The 23,126-nt window shown below is 37.7% G+C and overlaps 1 protein-coding gene across 1 annotated transcript in view; it reads right to left on the bottom strand.

Annotated features, from left to right (window-relative positions):
• Nucleotides 1-2,908: 2,908 nt before the first annotated feature.
• The window catches only part of LOC149792432 (uncharacterized), a 38,665-nt gene continuing 18,447 nt past the window's right edge, over nt 2,909-23,126 (bottom strand). Inside the window, exons 11-12 of the mRNA XM_089969389.1 lie at nt 4,328-4,489; nt 2,909-3,177 (exon numbers count right to left, since the gene is read on the bottom strand). Coding sequence (XP_089825515.1) covers nt 3,084-3,177; nt 4,328-4,489 — 256 coding nt within the window. The 3' untranslated portion in view covers nt 2,909-3,083. The remainder of the gene's footprint in view (nt 3,178-4,327; nt 4,490-23,126) is intronic.

Here is a 23,126-nt window from a genome sequence, read left to right as displayed (position 1 = left end):
CCTCATCAAAACTGGAAATATTCTATCAATGTGAAATTAACTTGTAAATACAGATCAAATGACTACCACTAACACACTTCCTCTCAAGGAAATAACTTTACTTGGTATTATTCAATATAAAAAATAAGTGACGATACATCTAAATCCAGAAATAGTCTTTGTATCAAAGAAGGCTACGAAAACCAGCAACCAATCTTAAACTATCTGTAGAAAGTACTCTCTGGCTACATGAAAACCAATATATATATATGCCAGGGCCTGAGCTGCTTGCAGTTTCAAAATTATATTGCTAATAAGCATCGTTCCATCTAAGCGAATGGCAGATGTGCGCACTATGCATGCTGCATTGTGCAAGCATTACAGTGACTTAATCAATTTTGTTTTAGATCTTTGTCAATTGCTATGTGCGGAGATGAATTTGCGATGCGCAGGGATGTATTGCGATACACGGGGATGTCTAAGCAGCTGCACCGCCTTAATAAGCTTTGTAGTCTAAGTTGTGATAGGAACTAGGAAAATAACTTGACTGCCGCTCTTTACATGTGACCACAAAGGTGTTGATTCTTTCTTGTCTTCTTGTAAATTTTAGCTTTATTTGTAAATAAAGTCTTTGAATGTTCAAGCTCATGACCACCAAGTTCACTAGTATTTCTTGAAGACCAATGCTTTAATAGATTTGGGACATACAAATCATTGGTTGAAAGTCATTTCTTGTTCAGCTTCATGCTGGCACTGGTGCTGCACAGAATCTCTTGATTGTACACTTTTACAAATTATTGCCCTCTATCCTGTACTGCTTTCATTAATCATACCAGCAGAAAAATAGTCATTCAATCTTTGTGCTCTCTAGGCACTATTTTAAACGTGCAATAACTATATTAGAGCAAATATGTAAAACAAATTTACTAGAAAAACTCTGAAAATTTTACAAGATTATTTTACTGTGAATTACTTTACAAAACTTTAATTGGTCAACTACTGGTCGAGTAATGATCTCTGTGGTTTACAAGTTATGAATCCTGGGACAGGACCCAAAAGGATAATAACAGACCCAAGTGCTATGCTGACTCCTTAACTCAAAGTGCCATAACAGTGTATCTACATTTATTCAGTTCTTGGTGAATGAGAATATATATTCAAAATACTAATGTAAAAAATCCGATTGAAAATTTTTCAGTAATAACTGCATGGAAGCCTAACTAATATCGCGTTTGCACCTGGTTATTATAATAACCTAATGCAACCGCTAACTACTTCCGGTATTTAGTGAAAACAAAGCATGATGTCACATTTTGAACACTTGTTGTAAAGAAAGGCCGAGTTGGTATTAATTTAATAGCCATATCAATACCAAGTATTTATGTATGCATACCTTAAAATTGTGGACTAAAAATAGTCTAAGGTTTGGCCCAATGGTCATTCCCCAGCAGATGTTGACATGCTTAGGATCCAATACTGGTTGCATATATGAATTGGGCATTTCATACCCCACCAATATATATATATATATATATATATATATATATATATATATATATATATATATATATATATATATATATATATATATATATATATACATTATTTTTCATTGCTATATGTTCATGCAAAAATATATCCTTATCTTTTTACATGTCAAAATACAAAATTTCGCATTATGTCATGAAGCACTTAATTGCGTGTGCCAATAGATGTACTAGTTCCAGCAAGAAATTTAGCATTTTGTTGCATTATCTTTCATGAGTGGAAACTATTTATTGTTGAAGATATTTGACTTGCTACCATTTGCCCCTCTATGAAGTTATGGCCTCTGTACTGCATTGCCAATAGTTAAAGTCTGGATGTGCTGCATTGCTTTTTTGTCCGATGTTGTGGTCATGTAGTTCAAAATAGTTTACAAAATATCAAAACTCTATGTCATAGGAACATGTTTTATAGGAACAGGTTTGGTCATCACAGACCTAACAATCGTTCATTTTTTATGATGACCTCAAAAATATATTTAAAAGTAACGTGAACTTACAGGGGTGGTGTTGGTGGGGTGGCTCAAGGATGAATTAAATCTTCTAAGCTTTGATTCTGGAGCACATTTCATATAAAAATGTGTAAATATGCAATATAGTTCATTTTGTGGTATGAAAACAATATATATTTGATGTCATAGCTTTGTCATTTGTTACAATAATGCATCCTTTTTAAATTTAAATCTTTATATTGTGTAGTAGTCGTAGTAGTAGTAGTAAATTGGTAGAATAAGAGGTTGCAGAAAAAGAAAGAGAAGAAGGAGAATTCGTGTGCGTTATAATGCGAACCTCTTACATAGTATGGGTTATTCTAATAATTTGCAATTATAAAGACTCTTCATAATGGCAGTAATCATGATTGCGATTATGTCCTAATGGGAGATACAAACATTAGGTTAGCTGCTATTTTACTTACCTGTGCTACTTACCTGTATTAATGAAGTCATCTTGCAGATGATTGGGCGAGCTTCTTAACACTCGAGATACAGGTGATGTTGAACGTAGTTTTGTTATATTCCCTTTCAAAACCGAACTGTAACGCGATACATGGCTTAAATATGTCAGTCGGAATAACCTCAGATTTAATTTCTTGTCGCATCATTTTTTATTTGCTGCCACAAAACAATAAAGAATATTATAGATCATTGCGTTTAGTCAACAAAGTCTCCATGATTTGCCTTGCTGTGTAATGTTCGCAATAATACGTTTACGAAATTTTATCTTTTCAAAGCTAGTATTTTACTTTCTTGTTGGAAAAAAGATGTTAATATAATTGCGAATGAACGATTAGTCTGATTGAAACGTCCTTAAAGATGTAGTTTTAGGAAGGATGTTTGGAAGCCTTGAAGACTTAGAATGCAAACTCAACAGATTCAGGACAAGCATGCTATCACCATCAACAGTTGTATAATGTACTTTGTCCTGTTAGTATGTATGGAATTTACTGGTATATAACAGTAAAATCCAAACAAATTAAATCAAAACAACGTTTTTCCAACCAAAAGCAGCACATGCTCATAGTAGGTTATTTCCATTGACAGTGATCTTGATATGAGAATCTCATTCAATCCCAAATTGGAACGAAATAATGTTGCAACATTTGTACTTACGATTAAGAACCGTTACATTACAGCATATTTCATCAAAATTGACTCTGAAAGAATACACGAGAAAAATCAGACAAGTCAGCCGTGCTGGGATCAGATCTATGCAATATGAATATGTTGCTTATATTTAAAACTGCCGTTCTGGTTACTGAGACTATTAAGAGCGGGAAAATACAAGGCACAAAAAAATTTACTGTTGAAAAGTGAAAATGACTTTATCAGAAACTATACACAGTTTATAAACTCACTTTGTGTTGAATATGAGTGCAAGAAAAATTAAAGTTGTCCATAAACAAAGCAAGCTCACACACACCCTCCTTTGATGGTAATGTTGAAGCGGATAAACGATGAAGAATGCATATGAAATAGCGAAATATGCTGGTCGTGGCAAATAACATGACAGTCTTGATCGGTAACTTCCTAAAAAAAACTGGTAGTCGTGATAGGTAACCAATTCAACAAACTAGCAGTTGTGATCGGTAACTATAAATATAAGGGAAACAATTGTTTTCACATTTATCGCTAAGATCAATCCAATAGAGTGTTTTGCAAGACAGGCAGTATTTGGCGGACCGTCACACAAAAAAATATATAAGAATTGCACTTCACCACAGGAATTCGTAAGGGAAGCTTACTATTTACAGAACAAATTGTTTGATGTGGACTGACACTATTATAAATCATCTCATGTTTCTAGAAGTGATAGTTATACGCCAATGCCTTCATACAGTATCAGATAATTATGAAAGACATGTAGCGAAATATTTCGAAATATTTCGAAACTCCACATTTCTTTTAAAGAAACAGGTCACCATTATGGGCGGTATATGATACATTGTCTATCTAGAACTTCATGTAAGAGAAAACAAGATCTATTTGCTCTAATATTAGTATCTTCAGAAATGTAGAAAGGAATCTTAATTTTAAGAGGAATTTGTGGAAGGAAAATACAGTTGCTGGTTTTGCAGCTCATGATAGACTGTACAGGCGGCCAGTATAACTGGTGGAGAAAGAATCAGGGAAAATCGCAGTTAAAAAACCCACTAACCCACGGGAGGCTACTAGTAGGTTTCTCACATACCCCTATTGGATGAGCCAGACACCCACGCGAACAAGAGTGATATAGTAGTGACGGTAAATGATTGAAAATGCTATATAGAAGAACGAGAACTAAAATGCACCTAGAAAATAACTTACTGACTGAGGGGATCTGCAGTCTGTATACAGAATCGATAGTGTCCGAAAGACGACGGTTTAAATGATACGCTCCCAATGTACACTCCCCAGACTGTTCCATCATCTAGCGTCGATATTCCTGGGGATAAGGCTGGATCCATGTATCCAAATTTAACGATAGGCCTAATATTAAAATGATGTTTCATTGAGTAAGACATATATGTGCAACTTGTGTAGAAATTAAGCATTTTTACTAATATCAAGCATATTTTTCCTAGTAAAATATGTTTCTTCATCAATACTTACCCGTTCTTAATAACTTAGGAAAACTATTTCTATCTCGCAAATTCAGCCCTCCCAGGCAAAACATATTAGTTTCAAATCTAAAAATTATATAGTCACCTTTGTGGCAGTTAGATAGAGTGAACACCTCTTGATACAGTGAGTGAGGCCTAATTCCGTGAACATTTCGGTCACTATTGGAGCTTTAGGCACGCTCTCCATATGGATGTTACTGCATGGAGACTGAGTGTGTGTATGTGAATTAAGATCAAGTATAATTGAATAAACATAATCTGCTAGTTAAAATGTTTTTCCTTCAAATGAGTTACTTGAATACTACCTTATTAGAAAAGGTAAGAGGTGGAGGGTGTTACATTCCCTTATTCCGGATATAACCCTAAGGTATGTGCGACAGTTCCTAGATAACCTAACTGAAAAGAAATATACTTCATCAGTCAGAGAATGGCTTCAAAAGGGAAAATTTTGAGTCCAGCAAATTCGGCAGAAGTAGTGAAGCCGCGTCCTTAGAAAGCTATCGAACCACCCGGGAAGGTAACTTGTTGCGCCACGGCTATATATATCTCACCAGGTCGAGATGATCATTTTGGCATGAAAAATATAAACGATGGAGAAGGTGGATTCTGATCTCCGCCTCACGGCACGGATATGTTAGTTAAGAAACAATTTCGCACAGAAGCAATGCTTGTGGAGGCTGCTCTAACTTCGTGAGCCTAAAATCGTATCATATTCGTTTCATGTGGGATTAATTTCCAATATGCGGTATGAAAAACCCATTTTGTCGAGGACGAAATTGGATGTGTTGATATGACATCACTTCTGTCTTTGTGGGGTAAGAAAAGACGTGGTCTCCTTCGACGCACTGGTCAGAATCTTCATAATGTCCACCTCAGATCTCGTACTGGATACTGTAGGCGACTTTACGATGAAGTATCCAGAGTAGACAGGGATTTTGCTGAAAAGGTCTGATTTTCTTAGGAATAGCAGCAGAGAGACTGAGCCCACAAACTATTCCGTCCAACAAAACACTCTATCGAGAACACTTTTGATAGAGGATCTTATTTCACAAAATAAACCCTCTATTCAGAAAACTATGATAAATAAACCTTCTCTGCTGACTAGAAGAGTTATTTCATGAAAAATAACTAACTATAAAAATACTTCTTGACTCCGGGGTCTACTAGACGAAACATTCGGTGGCTGAGTCTCTCTGCTGCTCATCGGTGTTTTTGTGTCGTCCACGTGAAAATATCCTGGCAGGGTTTGATTGTCGTCGCCGTTTCTGCTGCTGTGAATTAAAAATTTAAGTTAACAATAATGGCCAACATTGGAGAAGCACATTCTGCTAGACTGGCTCGAGAGCGACTAGAAGCAATAAAAAAATTTCTTCCTGTGAGAGATTCTGTAAGACAAAAATTACAAGCGCGGCAGCAAGCACAAGTTGAATTTGCGACAGGTGCAGAAGAATTATTTAAACCCGTTACAACAGCTACTGAGAAAGCTGCGGTGGTCACTGAAAGAGCTTTACTGGGAGATCCAGGTGATATAACAAAACCGGGTATTCTTCCAGTGCTAAAACAAACCGCTGAGCAGACTGAAAAAATTGCTTGAAGAACCAAACAAACAAAAAAGATTTTACGAGATCTTCCAACTGATATAGCTGCAGCTCAACCTCCACCCACCGTTGTAGCTCAACCTCCACCCACCGCTAAAGAAGGTACTGAAGTCGCCAAAGCTGCTGCACCCAAAGCAGCAAAGGAAATTGTTGAACTGACTGCAAAATTTGATCCGGGTTTTATTAAACTCCTTAAAAACACACCAGAAGAAAAATTACCTGAATTGATATTAGATGGTTTATATAGCAAAAAAAAGTTTTAAACAAGAAATATGAGTCCACGACTGATGACAATTTTATTAAATGGGCGTATCGTGTATACTACGACAAGGAAACGGTCAAATCTAACGATTCAAAATTTGCAAAACTTATAAATGCAATGCAGGAGATTGACAAAAGTAGACGACAAGGACTTCCACCTCCCCCCTATTCACCGCCATTGGAGGATCGTCCAGATGAAAAAGATGATGATATTCTCAAAGATCTTGGCTTATATGGAGCTACAGGTAGTGGTCTTGGTGGTCACATTACTTGTCCTGATAATATCATCAATGATGTATCACGGCTAGAAGTTCTCTTAGGAGGAAGGCGTGCCGGAAATAACTCACCAGAAATAATTAATGAAGCAGCTGATATCTGTCAGCGATTATTTCAAGGCGGCATCATGGATACTCACATCTATCGAGAACTTATTGATGAACTCGTCGACAGCGATTAGAGAAATAACTAATTAAATAAAATGATAGTACACAATTCTCATCGTAGACCAGTCATGGTCAGGGTGGTAAATTCACGAGTACCCGTATACAGGATGACTTATGGAAACGGATTAGGCGATGTTGTTCAGGGTTTATTTGCGAGAATGGCACCTAAAGCAATACCGATCGCAAAACAATTGTCAATGAACGCCGTTGATGTTATTAAAGATAAAGCTACTGGCGCTATTAGTAGCGCTGCCGGTAAAGCATTCCTGGCAGTCAAGGACAGACTAGCACGACTGATACGTAGAAAACCTCCGCCGGTAAAATTACCAGCCACCGCAGACATGCCAGCAAATGTTAGTAAAGTAATAAATGAAGCCGCAAATCAAAAACTAGCGGCGCTGATAAATCCTGAACAAATAAACACAAGTTTGATTGCGGGAAGTGGTCTTCGTTTTAGACGATAACTTCTATAATAAAATGTTTAAACGGGAATCCGACCCAGCATTCGACATAGACGAACCGGTTCTTAAAAATGAATCAGTGCGTGATTATCAGTATTACTCTTATGACGCACGAGAACCAAATAAACGAGGACGAATTGAACTTCAGGTTCAAGATACAAGTAGATATTTCCTGCCCGCTGAAGCATTTATTGAAGTAGAAGGAGAAATTATAAAAACAGATGATACAGAATACGGACCTGATGTTAAAATCGGTTTTGTCAATAACGGAATTATGGCCTTGTTTGATAGTGCTATCTACATGATTGATGGAAAAAAATATTGAACCAATTCAAAAAGATGTCGATGTTGCTACAACAATAATTGGTCTAGCAAGATATTCTGATGATTATACAAGATCAGCTGGTCCATCAATGATGTTTGCCAAGGACACTTCTAATTTTCCTAACAGTGATCAGTACTTTATGAGACGACCAAGAAATAATGCGATAACGCTGACGCTGATGTGTGACCGGTGGTTCATGGTGCTAATACAGAATTTAATTTAGGTTTCGCTGCACGTAGACAAATGCTGAAAGGTAATCGTAGAAATTTTTCATGTGCCATTCCGCTGTCGCACATCTTTGGATTTTGCAGAGATGTCAGAAAGGTGATTTTTGGAGCAAAACATACGGTCGTGTTTGTTAGAAAAGCCAGCGACAATGATGCGCTATGGCGACCTCTAGGTGACCCTGGTAAGGTAAACATAATGAAACTATCACTGTGGATGCCGGTAATGACTCCTGCAATTACTGAAGAACAGCGACTGCTTTCTTTTATGGATCAAGGTGGTAAAGTGTTGGTATCGTGGCTTACAACAATCACAGATAGTGCTCAAAGTACCAATAACGGTTTATTCACATGGCATATAGCATCACAGCAGGGGGTTGCCGCGCCGCGACATATTTTCATTGCTCTTCATGATGCTGCACGGGTGGGTAATGAAACACGTTCGCATATGATATTTGATCAACTTGGTATCACTGACGTTTCTCTGAGAATAAACGGACATCAAGAACCATCTGAGAACATAATGCTAAATTTTGCTAACAACCATGTTGCACGTGCATATCAACGATTGACAAAATCTCTAGCGCGCGATCTAAACATCGACTCTGGTTTGCAAATATCACAGTTGGATTTTATATCTCATTATCCAATCTATTACTTCTCGCTGGAGCATCTTGATTTAACCAGACAGTCTGTCGTTGATATTCACTTTCGGGCTACCGTGAATAGAGACGTAGGAGCTATAGCTAATTACAGAGCAATCGCGGTCATACTTTCCGATAAAGCAATGTTGCTTGAAGGTGCTGGTGGACGAATGAGAGTCCTTGATGCACCAGTAGAAAACTTGTAGTTTTCCGAAGATACGTAACAATTAGATCAATCTCGTATTAAATAAAATGTCAAACAGTCATGTTAATGTCACTCTGACTCCTGGTCAGGTGAAGAAATTACAATCGAAGAACGCGAGCACATGTGGGACAAAAATAACACTAAAACACGATCAGCTAATGGGCGGTCCAAACAAATTGTCATTAACTAAAACCCAACTAAAACATTTCAATAAAGCAAAGCAAGCAACGACTGGAACTCAACTTGATTTCTCTCCAGCCGCGGTCAAAGATATGGTTAAAACCGGTGGTATATTTCCTCTTCTCGCCGCGATACCAGCACTGATAGCTGCTGCTGCTCCCGCAGTCGCAAAAGCAGCCGCGTTAGGGGCTGTTGGAACAGCTGCTGAAATGGCACTAAAGAAAGCAACAGGAAAAGGATACAAAAAAGGGGACTCGCGGATCAGGGCTAAGACTTCTAGGAACTCCACCCTCATGGTACCCAAAACGGTTTAAAAAACACAAAGTGTTTTGAAAAACGCTAGCGTTTTCACACCGATGTCAAATTTTGATTTGCTTGATGCTGTTAAACAATTAAATATAAAAAATTTCAGAGGGGTCTTTATGCGAGATCAATTACCAACACGACCGAATAATCCAGAAACCGGAATTATTAATCTTGATAACAGTGATGGTCCAGGAACTCACTGGGTTGCTTACGCGATCGATCCACGTGGAATTATATATTTCGATTCGTACGGGCTAGCACCGCCAGTTGAATTCCTTCGATATGTATCCCCATTGACTTCGTCAATGACAACGTCAGCAAAGGTTTGGTACTCAACGTTGCCAACATAAACATTAACTGATCCTCCGATATGTGATCGTGAAGTATTAAATGTTCTTGATGCGATCTCGAAATCAGCGAATTCTCCTCACAAATTCGTGCATGAATACATGTTGCAATCACAGATGTGATTTCCAAATTTAAACAACCACATAACTAATAATGGTTGATATTTACGGAAGATCAAGCAGAACAAAGGAAGAAAAAAAAAAGATATCGATTTATCAAAGTATGCGACCAAAGATGAAATTGATAATCTTTCAAATCTGACCGGGATAGACCCAGATGAGGTTGTAATTTTTCAAGATCGACATGGCAAGCTAAAAACCAGTAACATTAAGTGGAATGACATAATTCGCAGGGTTATTGGAGCTACCACGGACAACATCGTTGTATTCACTGACAGCGGCAGAATCAAAGATTCGTCGATATCAATCACGACGCTTCGAGATGATGCACGAAAAGCCGCAGGGGGACGTGTAAGTAAGCCCGGTGATACAATGACAAGTGAACTCAATCTCGGCAACAACAAAATAACCGCGTTAGCGATTTCAACATTCCCGGAAGATGCCGCACACAAACAATATGTAGACACGAGTGTCCACACAAGCACTAGCGCCATTGACAGTAAACTAACCACGTTGCGGGACGAATATGATGATCACGTAAATAATTTTAGAACCCTTCGCAAAAATGCCATAGAAAAATTCTTTGGCAAAACACCATTTAAAATCGACATGACACTTTCTGAAATTATACCAAATCTTACTAATAACGCCAACGATATCAATAAGATTAATACCCGGTTAGGTGTAGTACGAACAGATAGAAGATTTTCAGATCAAATCGTGTTGATGCAAAATAGCATTGACACGAGCAAACAAACACAGCAGGATATCGTATCGGGTATTCCTGAGATCGTTAGCAAAACCAGTCTGATTAAAGTCCCCACTGGAGTTACTTCTGGGCATATCACCAACATCGTATACACGATATCATCGGGATTCGCAACATGGTCCAAACAAAATAATACTATCAAATATACAGCAACAGCCACTGGTGTGTATAGACTGTCTGTATTCAGTGCCGCTAAGTTTGAGATCTTCACAACATATCCCTGGAGACATTCCACCGATAAGTATTCCGGGGTTGTGACTATCATATTAAACAAGGAAACCGAAGAAACATTTATGCTGGAAGCCGCAGACAAGAAATTAACCGCAACATCTTACTGGTGGTGCTTGGAATTTGTAGCTGAAACGCCTCAATTGGTTACCGCGTAAAATAATAAAATGGCATCAACGACAACTCTAATGACAGAGTCATTAAATGCGCAGCAATATAGATATGATCAAGTACGCGAATGGCAGTCAGAGTTAAAAAACACTATTGACAAATGCACAACAAAGATAAAAAATACAAACGGCGTGTAACTGTATTAGACACAATAGTGTATTCGGTATCCGCGGTAGTTGCATCTACTGGGGTGCTATTATCAGCGCTGACACCAGTGACAACTGCAATCACGATTACAATTACAGTTTCAACATCAACGACAATTGCAGGAGTTGCTAATATTATTGCGAAAAAAATATCCTCGTGTGCGCTAACAAAATTGCACGAGTATGAAAAGTTAAACAGCGCGGCCACGAGCACCTACTCGAAATTGTCCTCGTTGATATCATCCAGCCTTGACGATACAGTTATATCCGATTCCGAATTCACGTTGATGTCCACCGCATACAACGATTACGAAAACACAAAGAACTTTAATTTGAAAACGATGAAGATAAATAATGACGGAGATACTTCAAGAGATAGCCGCAAATACAGCTCCGGTAAAAACATTAATGATAACAATATCTTCGACGCAACCAGAGTTTAATACTAATTTTCCAACTGCAATTCCAGTAAAAGAAATCTCACTGGCACAATTACGAGTATATCACAGTTGGCCCAACATCAGGTCGACATCATTTCAAGGACAGTTGCCAGATAATTCATTTGTATTTTCGTATCAGAATAAACCTGGTGCCGATGGCACTGACGGTACTCCAGATTGGAACGTCATTCATTTACAAACAGGGTCTTATCAGATAGAAGAAATCAACAAAGAAATACAGCGTCAAATAAAGTGTATCACGGTAAAAGAAGCAAAAATATCAATAACCGCCCACGAGCCAACGTTGTCAACGACCATCGAAGTCGGTTCACCGGGTTACGCCGTAGACATTTATAACAGTTCAATCAGAACAGTATTAGGATGGCCTGAAAATCCACCACCGGCACCACCGATACCACCAGAACCAAAAAAGTTTGATTATATCACTGACGCGCAGTCATATCACGGAATTACACCGTCATACAAAGAACAACTGGATGCTCCAAAAAGAGCAACGTTGTTTAGCTGGATTCCCCCCTTTAAAGATGGCAGCGATATTGTGTGGCGTTTTACTCATACAGAACATCCGGGTGGGGGGCATGAGGGAATTAGTGTTCGTCTAAGCGAAATTATTGAATATTTTAAAATTGTTAATGTGTCGCATAGAGTACAACTAGCGCATCTACGGCAACGCTTCCAAGAACATCTTTCCGATATAAGTTCACGCAACGAAATTATTAAACAAATTGAGATATTAAATCAGATTGCCGCGGATATGGAATATTATAACCAGCGAATGATTCAGACAGTAATTGACAGTAACCCCGTCATTAAAGAACTACTTTCGAAAAGGTTCTCGCTGAAAGAAGCTGAAGTACCGAATTATAAATTTCCAGGATACGTTTACCCGGTCATCTTGAAAAAATTTGTTACTGATATCGTCGATGAATACTTCGATGACATACTTGACCAGCACAAGCGAATACTGCCATCGCCAACTATCCTCAGACATGACAATTCCACAGCGAGCGATGGCAGACATATTTCTCCGGGAATCGTAAATATCCCTGAAGTGGTCGCGGTCAATCTTGTGTGTGACGCAATTGATGGCAGTTACAACATAGACACAACAGTATCAAATCAAGCCCAGCAAGGGTTTATACTATACTCATTTACTCCTAAAGAACCACCTGGGATTTTGATTGTACAAGAGCCAATCAATCCAGTATTTCTGCAGTGTTTAAATCCAATGCTGACAAGGATGAATTTTAAAGTCACTGACCAACAGGGTAGACTTTTGGACCTGAGAAATGAAACTATTAGTATTAATTTGCTGATAAAATCCTAGAGTGTTTTACACTCCAAGGATTTTCAAATCCTAAAAAATTTTCAATTAATAATATCATATTATAATAATGTCCAAAAAATCTTCGATTTTCAAGTCAAATACTTCCCAGAAATGCAAAGCATTTCCGAAAAAATATGATGATGATGATGAAAATGTCTCTGACAGTGACACCGACAGTGATTTTATTGTTAGTGACAGTGATGAAAATGTCTCTGACATTTCCACTGACAGTGATTTTATTGTTAGTGACAGTGATGAAAATGTCACTGACATTTCCACTGACAGTGACGACACCGACAGTGATGTCGGCAACAATAACAGTGCCATCACTGTCAGTGGCAACGCCACTGTCACAATAAATTATATTAAATGATAAAAAAAATATAGCATGTATCAGCACGTGAAATGTTTCATACACGACGAACAAGTACTTGAAGAATATATCAAAAAAGTATTCAGCGGAACGTCGTCGATTTCATCAATGATGAAATTAGGTGAAGTTAAAATAGTTATTGATAAATACGGTAATGATGATTTTTTACTGACAGAATCACAGCTGAAACAACTACAAGAGAATCATATCATAGCGATCATGTGTTTTCCAGACCAAATCAAGAATTATGCTCACTCGTGTATTTCACGGGATCATCTTGATAAGATACTGCAGTGAAAGTGCAAGCACTTTTAACGCTAGCATTTTTGAAAATATATATTTGTTGCAAAAATGCTAGCATTAAAATTGCTTGCACTTTCACTGACAGCGTCCTTGACTTTGTCAAGGGGGAAAAAGTCACAGAAATCGGACGATTTCACGATAATTTTATTCTTTTGTGCAGTAAAAATATTTTACTATAATAATTTTATTTTTTTGTGCAGTAAAAATATTTTACTTTATATATATTTTTTACAACACTGACAATTTCACTGGTTTTCATAGGGTATTTGCTAGTAAAAACCAGAGAAATTGTCCAAGTTGCTAATCTTGATAGGGTATTTGCTAGTAAAAACCAGAGAAATTGTCCAAGTTGCTAATCTTGATAGGGTATTTGCTAGTAAAAATCAGAGAAATTGTCCAAGTTGCTAATCTTGATAGGGTATTTGCTAGTAAAAACCAGAGAAATCGAACAATTGCAAAATTTTATTTTTAACAATTTTCTGCAACACTGCCAATTTCACTGGTTTTCATAGGGTATTTGCTAGTAAAAACCAGAAAATTCAGATAATTGCATAATTTGGACAGTAAAAAAAGTAATATTTTACTTTATATATATTTTTTACAACACTGACAATTTCACTGGTTTTCATAGGGTATTTGCTAGTAAAAATCAGAGAAATTGTCCACGTTGCTAATCTTGATAGGGTATTTGCTAGTAAAAACCAGCGAAATCGGACAATCGCATAATTTTATTATATATTTTTTTTAACACTGTTGATTTTACTGATTTTGATAGGGTATTTGCTAGTAAAAACCAGAGAAATTGTCCAAATTGCTAATCCTGATAGGGTATTTGCTAGTAAAAACCAGAGAAAATGTCCAAGTTGCTGATTTTGATAGGGTATTTGCTAGTAAAAACCAGAGAAATCGGACAATTGCATAATTTGGACAGTAAAAAAAAGTAATATTTTTTTTACTTTCGATTTCACTTCCAAGTACTCGATTTCACTTCCTTGATTTTATCGAGGTAAAATGCAAAGCATTTTTGAAAATTCTAAAGAATTTTATGATGAGGTATCTACTTCAAAATCTGAAGGATTTTCAGCGGACATACAATGTTTCAATTTTCGGGCGCGATTATTTATTATCTTTTTCATCTCATACTCGCCTGCCAATGCCAGCCTGATTTTTTCAATTGCACGAGACAATGGAACAAATTCATTTATTTGTGCTTCTTCTACGCCAGCTAGTGATTTATACAAATTATTTTGAATCATCTTTATGAATCGATATTGAGCAGGAAGAATATAACGCCCTGCGCATTTAGATTCATATAACGATTCAAAATCAGACAGAATTGTTTCAGGATTTAGTGATAAACTAAATCCTTGTTTTTTTAATTTTTTAATAGCATCAATCACATTATTGATATTTTCGTGATTCATATTTATATATATTTTTATATATTTAAAATAAAAAAAATAAACAGTAGTCATTGATGAGCTGTTAGTCTTATGGGTCTCCACGAGGTCCTTTCAGACTTGAGATTTTTTACTTCCTTGATTTTGTCATTGACTTTGTCAAGGTGACTGTCGATTTTACTGATTTTGATAGGGTATTTGCTAGTAAAAACCAGAGAAATTGTCCAAATTGCTAATCCTGATAGGGTATTTGCTAGTAAAAACCAGAGAAATTGTCCAAATTGCTAATCCTGATAGGGTATTTGCTAGTAAAAACCAGAGAAATTGTCCAAATTGCTAATCCTGATAGGGTATTTGCTAGTAAAAACCAGAGAAATTGTCCAAATTGCTAATCCTGATAGGGTATTTGCTAGTAAAAACCAGAGAAAATGTCCAAGTTGGTGATTTTGATAGGGTATTTTGCTAGTAAAAACCATTTTTTATTTTTCAGATTTTTTTTATATCTCAGTCTTACAGAGCTTTTCTTATAGCTTCTCGGCATCCTTGTGATCGGTTCTTTTAGCCATATTTTGTTCTTGAGCGTAGAGCTTTATACATCCAATGACTACTGTTTATTTTTGGGAGCTCCATGTGCATACCCCCCCCAAATTGAATCCCAGGGGTAAAAAACACCCCCACGATTAGACGTGGAGGAGATATGCACACAAGGCCCCTGCTGGAACCCCCATCTTATTATAAAAACCCCAAATGGGCACCGTCGACAATATGTCCGTGACGAGATTCGAACGTGGCATTTGATAAAGTCGGGACGAAAGTCAAACGCGTTACCACTGTACCACTGTCTAATCTGATAATATAGGATTTAAAAATTATTATATACCGATCTACCTGTTGTGAAATTTATACAGGTAGGTAGACACAATGGGTCCGGCTTACGGGCAAAAAAATACACCTTAAGATATTATCCCGGAAATTCTATCTTCAAGGTAACAAGTTCTGAACTGGATACCGACCAACGCGGGACTGTGACGTAGTGTATATACAGTTGTCTGTAAAAAAAAGATAAATAGAGCATTACAAAGTCTAGGATAAAATCATTCTTGATTTTGTCAGGATAAAATCAAGGGGAAAATAAAGGAAAGTTATTTACTTCCCTGTGTAGAAAAACCGTTTGCTCATACCTGTGAAGTGTTCTAGTGCGCTGTCATCCTTGACGCTGTCAAGGTGACAAGGGGGAAATAATTGTATCATTGACTTTTACGCAGTCGCTGTAGAGTTATCTACATAAGAAAATATAATCTTCTGATTATTATATTTTTTTGACAACGCGGATTTGTATATTTTTTCTGCGACTTTTCGTACTGAAGCCACACAAATATCAAAATGCTTACTGGCTGCATTCATCGAATGAAATGTTTTTTGTTCTTTTGTATTTAACTTTATGGAAACAACTGCTTTGGCTCTTTTATTGTTACAGCCAGTATTACCAGCTTTGCAATTTTCACTCTGCGTCACAGCTCTCAGATTGGATAAATTATTATTAAGTTTCTGTCCATCAATGTGATCAATTACAAGACCATCTTTGATTATCCCAAAGAAACACTCGTACACGATCCTGTGATTATAATATTGTTTCTTTCCAGCAGCAAACATTAGATAACCAGCATTAATAACAACACCAACTGGTTTTTCAATCTACAGTGTCTCACTATTCCCTCGCGAGATGCTTCATAATTCTCGATGGTTGGATGTCGGACAAATTCTTGATTCATTTATACTTCATGTATTTGTCTAATTTATAATTTGTCTGAAAACTTAGTTATATAATCACTCTCGGATTTCAGCGCATCTCCATTATTTTTTTATTGTAATATCGCTTGAGTTCACGGTTTCGCTTACCTCCGCATCCCGCACATAATTGTGTTTTACCCCTGACCAAAATGCCACATCGCAGGCATGGGGTAGGTCCTGTGCTTCCTCGTTTGATGCTTTGTATATGTTCACCGCACAATTCCTTCCTGCAGGGTTTATTACAGACTGTTACGGATCCAACTTTTAACCACTTGCAATTATTCATTGTATATATAATATTTCTTATTTAAATATTTGTCTTAAATATAATATGAAGGGTTTATTTGGCGCTGGGAGATTCGATCTTGACAGGCTAAACAGAGACTCACGACGGCGGAATCTAACTGATCTATTTAATATTATCAGGGATGCCAAAAAAGAATTCCGCGACGACGGCGCATCTCATGTATGGTCATCGTTTAAAATTATCCGCGATGTTGACAAAGTCATCGATGTTACAATGACTGATGTCCGAGCAAAAACAATTATTGATTATCTCGCTGATGGATATCAAAGTGATGAACGCGGTAAGAAATATTTTTTTTCAGAATAAAATTTATTGTGAAAACAGATTCCGATACGTGGATTATCCGTGACAAACTCGACCCTGTTCTTGCTAACGGAAAGACCATTCTGTTAAGTAGAGATTCCAAACCAGGAATGCTGACCGGGATTGATAAACCATATTACGCTCGAGCATATCCTGTGACCGCAGTCATTTATGGAATCTATCTGGTAAAAAAACCAAAAATTGATAAACTCGTCCCGATGAAAATGACTTCGTCAACATTGACAAAGTCAATGACTACGTTAAATTGTGTAGCCGAGCGAGTAATGGAACATTTTAAAAACGCAAAACGAGGAAACGGTTTAACCGATCTGCGACGTGAAAAAATAACAGCATGGGCTGAGCAAGTCAAGGATACTGGAGCATCAATAAATGATGTTGCTGTGCTATCAAGTAAATTAAAATTTTCAATAACAGTAAAACACTAACGGGGGAAATATTATATAATTCGAAGCATTATAAAAAGTCAGGATCACCGATTGAAATTATTGATCATAACTCTCATGCCTGGACTGATGCGGTTACAATATTTCCACGAGATCGTGTTGTAAAATTTTACTCGGAAAACATATTTGATGTTATTTACACGCTGAGTAAAACCGACCCTGTGTCAGTGTGGTTATTTAAGAGTTCCGAAGATGGCGAATATGATCAATTTGTAAAACCCAACGGTGAATTATACCGGACGGAATCGCTGCAACAACAAATGAAAAAACTCGCAGAGAAATATGTGAAAGAAAACATTGAGCAGTTATTGGTTAATTGTTTTACAGTTCCAAGTGTTGCCGCTCACGCCGCCAGAGAAAGAAATTCGTGGAGACCAACCCGAAGTCAATTTCTTTCGGATAGACAATTAAGTTGTGTCGAGTATGGGCATGGTGGGTTGTGGAATACCCCGTATGACTACCGGGATATGATTTCCGTGGATATGATTGCTTGCTACTCAGGAAGCTTTTTCGGGATGGGCGAGTGTCGCGAATACTTTAAGCGATTTGGACATCCCACGAACTAGATGACACGAGTTGCTATAAACGGCGTTTTACCCGATTTTGACCTGACGCGATTTGCTCGTGTGACTTTGTTTGAATTCGCCGCGAGACTTCATCCAAGCTGTTATGTTTGGTTTGGCAGACACTTCAGTGAAAAGCGCTGGGTACCAATAGTGTTATTGCGATATATGTTTGACAGCCGAATACTGGTATCGTTGACTGTCAGTGAAGCAATCATATCATATCAACCGCAGACCTCATTTTGGTTCCCAACACCGGAGCGTGTCAGTGTAGATGAAGTTATTAGCGAGTATGCACGAGAGAGTCCAAATACCCCGATGGATGTCATTATTAAAGAAGCTCCTAAAGTTCTTAAGATCAAACTCAGCAATAGTGAAAAAATAGCAAAAGATCTTGGACGAAGAATAATTGGTAAATTTACTCAAGGTGCTGCATATGATCACAAACTACATCACTCGCGACTGATTATCGATGATGCTGAATTGGATTTTATAATTGCTGACGCTGTTGGAGAAATATATTTTGTAATCGGGAGGGTGTGTTCTTGTCCGACGGGAAAAAGTTGGGCACAATTTTAAGTTATATCGACGGAGAATCGCCTCAATACACACATCTAAGATCTTCAATGCTGGGTTATGTTTCTATAAATTTGCTATCAATGATAAATCGATTTCCTGACACCGCAGTTAGAGTTGCAACGGATTCATTTTATATCAATAAGAAATATTCAGAATCACTGGCTTTTACAAGGAAAGTCGAAGACTTTTGCGATGAATCATGGAGTTCGTGGAGAATAAAAACGGAGATGTTACACGAATATTGTGAATCCGCTGATGTTGCAATTAAGGATGATTATTGTAAATCAGAAATGTCAGAAATGTCGAACGCACCATCTGTGTATGATCCAATCACTAGACACAAAACTTTATTTAAACGGGCCGGAAGGGTCTGGTAAAACAACTCGAGCGATTGAATTATTTGGAAAATCGGATATGATTGTTCTAACACCTACACACAGGCTTGCCAGGGAGATGAAACAACCAGGAGTCAATTCTTGTACTTATCACAGCTTTTTCAAATACATCCGCGGTGTGTGGACGTCAGATCGAATGGGAACAAAATATATTCCCGAGAAAATAATTTGGGATGAGATATGTACGGTGCCCTTGGAAACATTAAAAACATTTCTTGATTGGCTGCTAACGAAAAATACTGCAGTGATTATGTGCGGCGATCACGGTCAACCACCTCCGTTTGTCGGCGCATCTCCACATGATTGGTTAAAAGATTTTGTTGATTATTATGAAGAAGTGTCTGATGATCATAGAGCACTTGATGCAACGTTGAAAGAATTTAAAACATTAATCAGATTACAACCGAATAAAATTCAATGTGAAATTATGCGCGAGATGATTCCTGAAACTTCAATGAGCGACTTTTGGGATTTGTGGAAACCAGACGATTTGATAGTAGCAAGTAGAAAGATAGTCAGAGACACACTTCAACAGCAGCTATTTCAATTACAAGAAAAGTTTCCAATGCTGCCAGTGCCGTTATGTTATAGACCAGCTGATACGCGGTTACAAAATATAGATGTTGATATCCCTGGAAAAACAGAGAAACAGAATTTAGTATTGAATGATATTGTGTTGGTTGATGATATTAATGCTGTCAAAGACGCACTAAAAATGAATAAATCCCCGTGGACGCTAGGATACGCAATGACATTTCATTCATCTCAAGGACTAACTATCAGTGATACAACTGTCTGGATTGTTGATGATCGAATCGAATGGTCAAACTTGGTCTACCTAGCGGTGTCCATGGTCAGAAGAATATCTCAACTGCGAAGGATTGTATTGGAAGATTCAATAGCTGATAAAATTAATAATGAAAACAACAGCGATGGTGATGTAATAAGAAAAAAAACTCGCCGGTTACAAACAGTGACAAAAAAAATAATCGCGATTTCGACCTTGATGTTGACTTCGTTGTTGCGCTGAAACAACAGCAGAATAATCACTGCGCGAGCTGTAATTGTATAATGTTATGGCATTATTCGAATAAAAATTCAAGACAATTTACCGTAGACAGAAAAGATAACAATCGCGGTCATACACGTGATAATATCATGTTGACCTGTCTTGAGTGCAATCGATTTCGAGGCGATAGTTAAGTGATCGCGGTGGTAATTGTGTGTCCTCGGGAATTACCTGTAGTTGCTCACGTGTGAATCCACGTTGAGGAGCAGTTGAATCCAACCTGTAGATTGCTGGTCTACCAGTGGATCTTGTCACGGTGGTTATCTTGTGTGTGGTAACACTCCAAATAGGATCAGTCGCTCTTCGTTTACCACCTTCAAGTTCACCTGGTTCATATAAATATCTAACTGTAACATTACCCAGTATTGGTTGTGCTGAAGAATCACGTCGTACGGGTATATGTATTTTTGTGATCGCGATGGCAGGTTTCATGTTGGTTGTTCGTGTGATCTCGCTATTTAGTGCAGCTATCACGCTTGGTAATCTTGCAACCCATTCGCGCGATCTCGTATCCTGAATAAATTCCTTCGCGTATTGATATCCAAATAACCGCTCAGCAAGTGTTCGATTGAATCGCTCAACAATTGCCTGATCACGATGAATTTCAGTATGCCCTCGTCTGATGGTGACGTTATGTTGCTTCATCAACGATGATACTGCACCCTGAAATTCTTTGCCAGGATCAACTTGTAATAAATTTGGCCAACGTAGACCACGTTGATAAATTCGTTTACACGCAGAAGCAACGTCAGATGCTGTTTTAGTCGTTAACGGTTCCGCATCTTTGTATCTACTTGCAACATCAACTACAGTTAACGCGTACTTGTATGTACGTCTTCGGATAGTATCATGTGGCAGAAATAATATATCAGCCTGATGAACCTCATTTGGTACACTAACATCGAAATGTGCAAAGTGAATTTGTTTAGGACGCGGCAGATAAATTTGCCATATTGCCTGTCGGGATAACCAATTTTTAGCAGCAACTTTTGTAACTTTTGCTGCTTCAGCGAGTTTACTAATTGCTGCGCTACCTCTCCAATATCCTCTTGGGGAATAATAAATCGACTCCATTATATACCAGTACCTAGCGCTAATTTACCTTTCATTGCCGATTTTATCAACCAGGATGCTAACTTTTCTTTGAAAGATTTATCAGTGATGGCATTTAACGCATGAATTAATTTCACATCCGCGAGATGGCGCTGTTGCAAATCCTTACTTCGGTAAGCTACATCCTGAGCATGACACGCCTTATCAATAGCGTTTATCGGATACTCACCTGGTTTTGGTTGATCTTGGTCATCAAGTCTGATATCAAGTCGGGTTCCTGGACCACAATAATTATATCCTGGGAGATGTTTTTCTCCTGGTTATTTAGCCCACGGAGCCCTGGTAGCTTGGCTAACTTGGCTGCGGTATCACCTCCCTTTTGTTTTTAATAAATTTGAACTTTTTTGTGCCACATCGTTCACACTTGCCTGTAAGCGCTTTTCGATTATTTTTTGTTGTAATTGTTGTCATATCCGCAGTTGGGGTACGTGCTCGGCATCTCACACAATATAAATTCATATTATTTTTATAATATATCTAATGGAGATTACTGACTGTTCTGCTACAAAACGACGAGAGCCAATCAAACATAACTCAGTGCTACCAAATTCAATTCGAATGATTATTATAGGCCCATCTGGGTCGGGTAAGACGCATTTGTTACTTAATTTAATAATGAAGTGGATGAAGTGGGATAAATTATATTTGATAGCACCATCAGTGGACGATCAGCGATGTTATCAGGTATTAAAAGATTTTAACGAAAGTGCAAAATCGATAAGTGAAGAAGATGTTGTTGATTTTATAACTGATATTGATGAAGCACCGAGTATCGATGATATTGATGGGAGTATTAATAATTTAGTTGTGTACGATGATTTCATGCTGGACAAATAATCAAACCCCGCCAGGATATTCTCACGCGGTAGGCATAAAAACACCGATGTGATTTATGTAACTCAGCGATATACACCAATCCCGAAAGTGATCAGAGATAACTGTAACGTTCTCGCGGTATTTAACGGCGTTGACGCACACACGTTACGAAATATACATCAGACCTGGTGCAATGGTGACATGGACATAAATAAATTCAGAAATTTCTTAAGTCATGCTCAGACAAAACCACACGGATTTGTAACGATAAATTTACATGATCCTCGGACACGGTATCGAGTTGGGTTAGATACAATTTTTAGTTAGAAATACTTTGTATCAAAAATTCTAGAATTTTTAGCAGCAGAGAGACTGAGCCACCGAATGTTTCGTCTAGTAGACCCCGGAGTCAAGAAGTATTTTTATAGTTAGTTATTTTTCATGAAATAACTCTTCTAGTCAGCAGAGAAGGTTTATTTATCATAGTTTTCTGAATAGAGGGTTTATTTTGTGAAATAAGATCCTCTGTCAAAAGTGTTCTCGATAGAGTGTTTTGTTGGACGGAATAGTTGGTGGGCTCAGTCTCTCTGCTGCTGGAATGAAAGCAGGGTCCGTCCTGGGTGATACTGACTCGTCTTGTTGAAACTACAAGTAGTTTAGATCAACTGAAAAGTCGTGTATCTCGCTCATGCTACCTGTAGTCGCTAGCTTGATTAGGAAGACGATAATATATGACAGGTGAACCAATAAAGAATCGAGAGCGGTTCAAACGGTGCCCTATTCATTTATTCAGCCATGTTAGCACCAATGA

This window comes from Sinohyriopsis cumingii, chromosome 9 (assembly GCF_028554795.1).
Source record: "Sinohyriopsis cumingii isolate HCF-2022 chromosome 9, ASM2855479v2, whole genome shotgun sequence".
Taxonomy (NCBI): domain Eukaryota; kingdom Metazoa; phylum Mollusca; class Bivalvia; order Unionida; family Unionidae; genus Sinohyriopsis; species Sinohyriopsis cumingii.
This window is presented reverse-complemented; position numbering and strand designations above follow the sequence as displayed.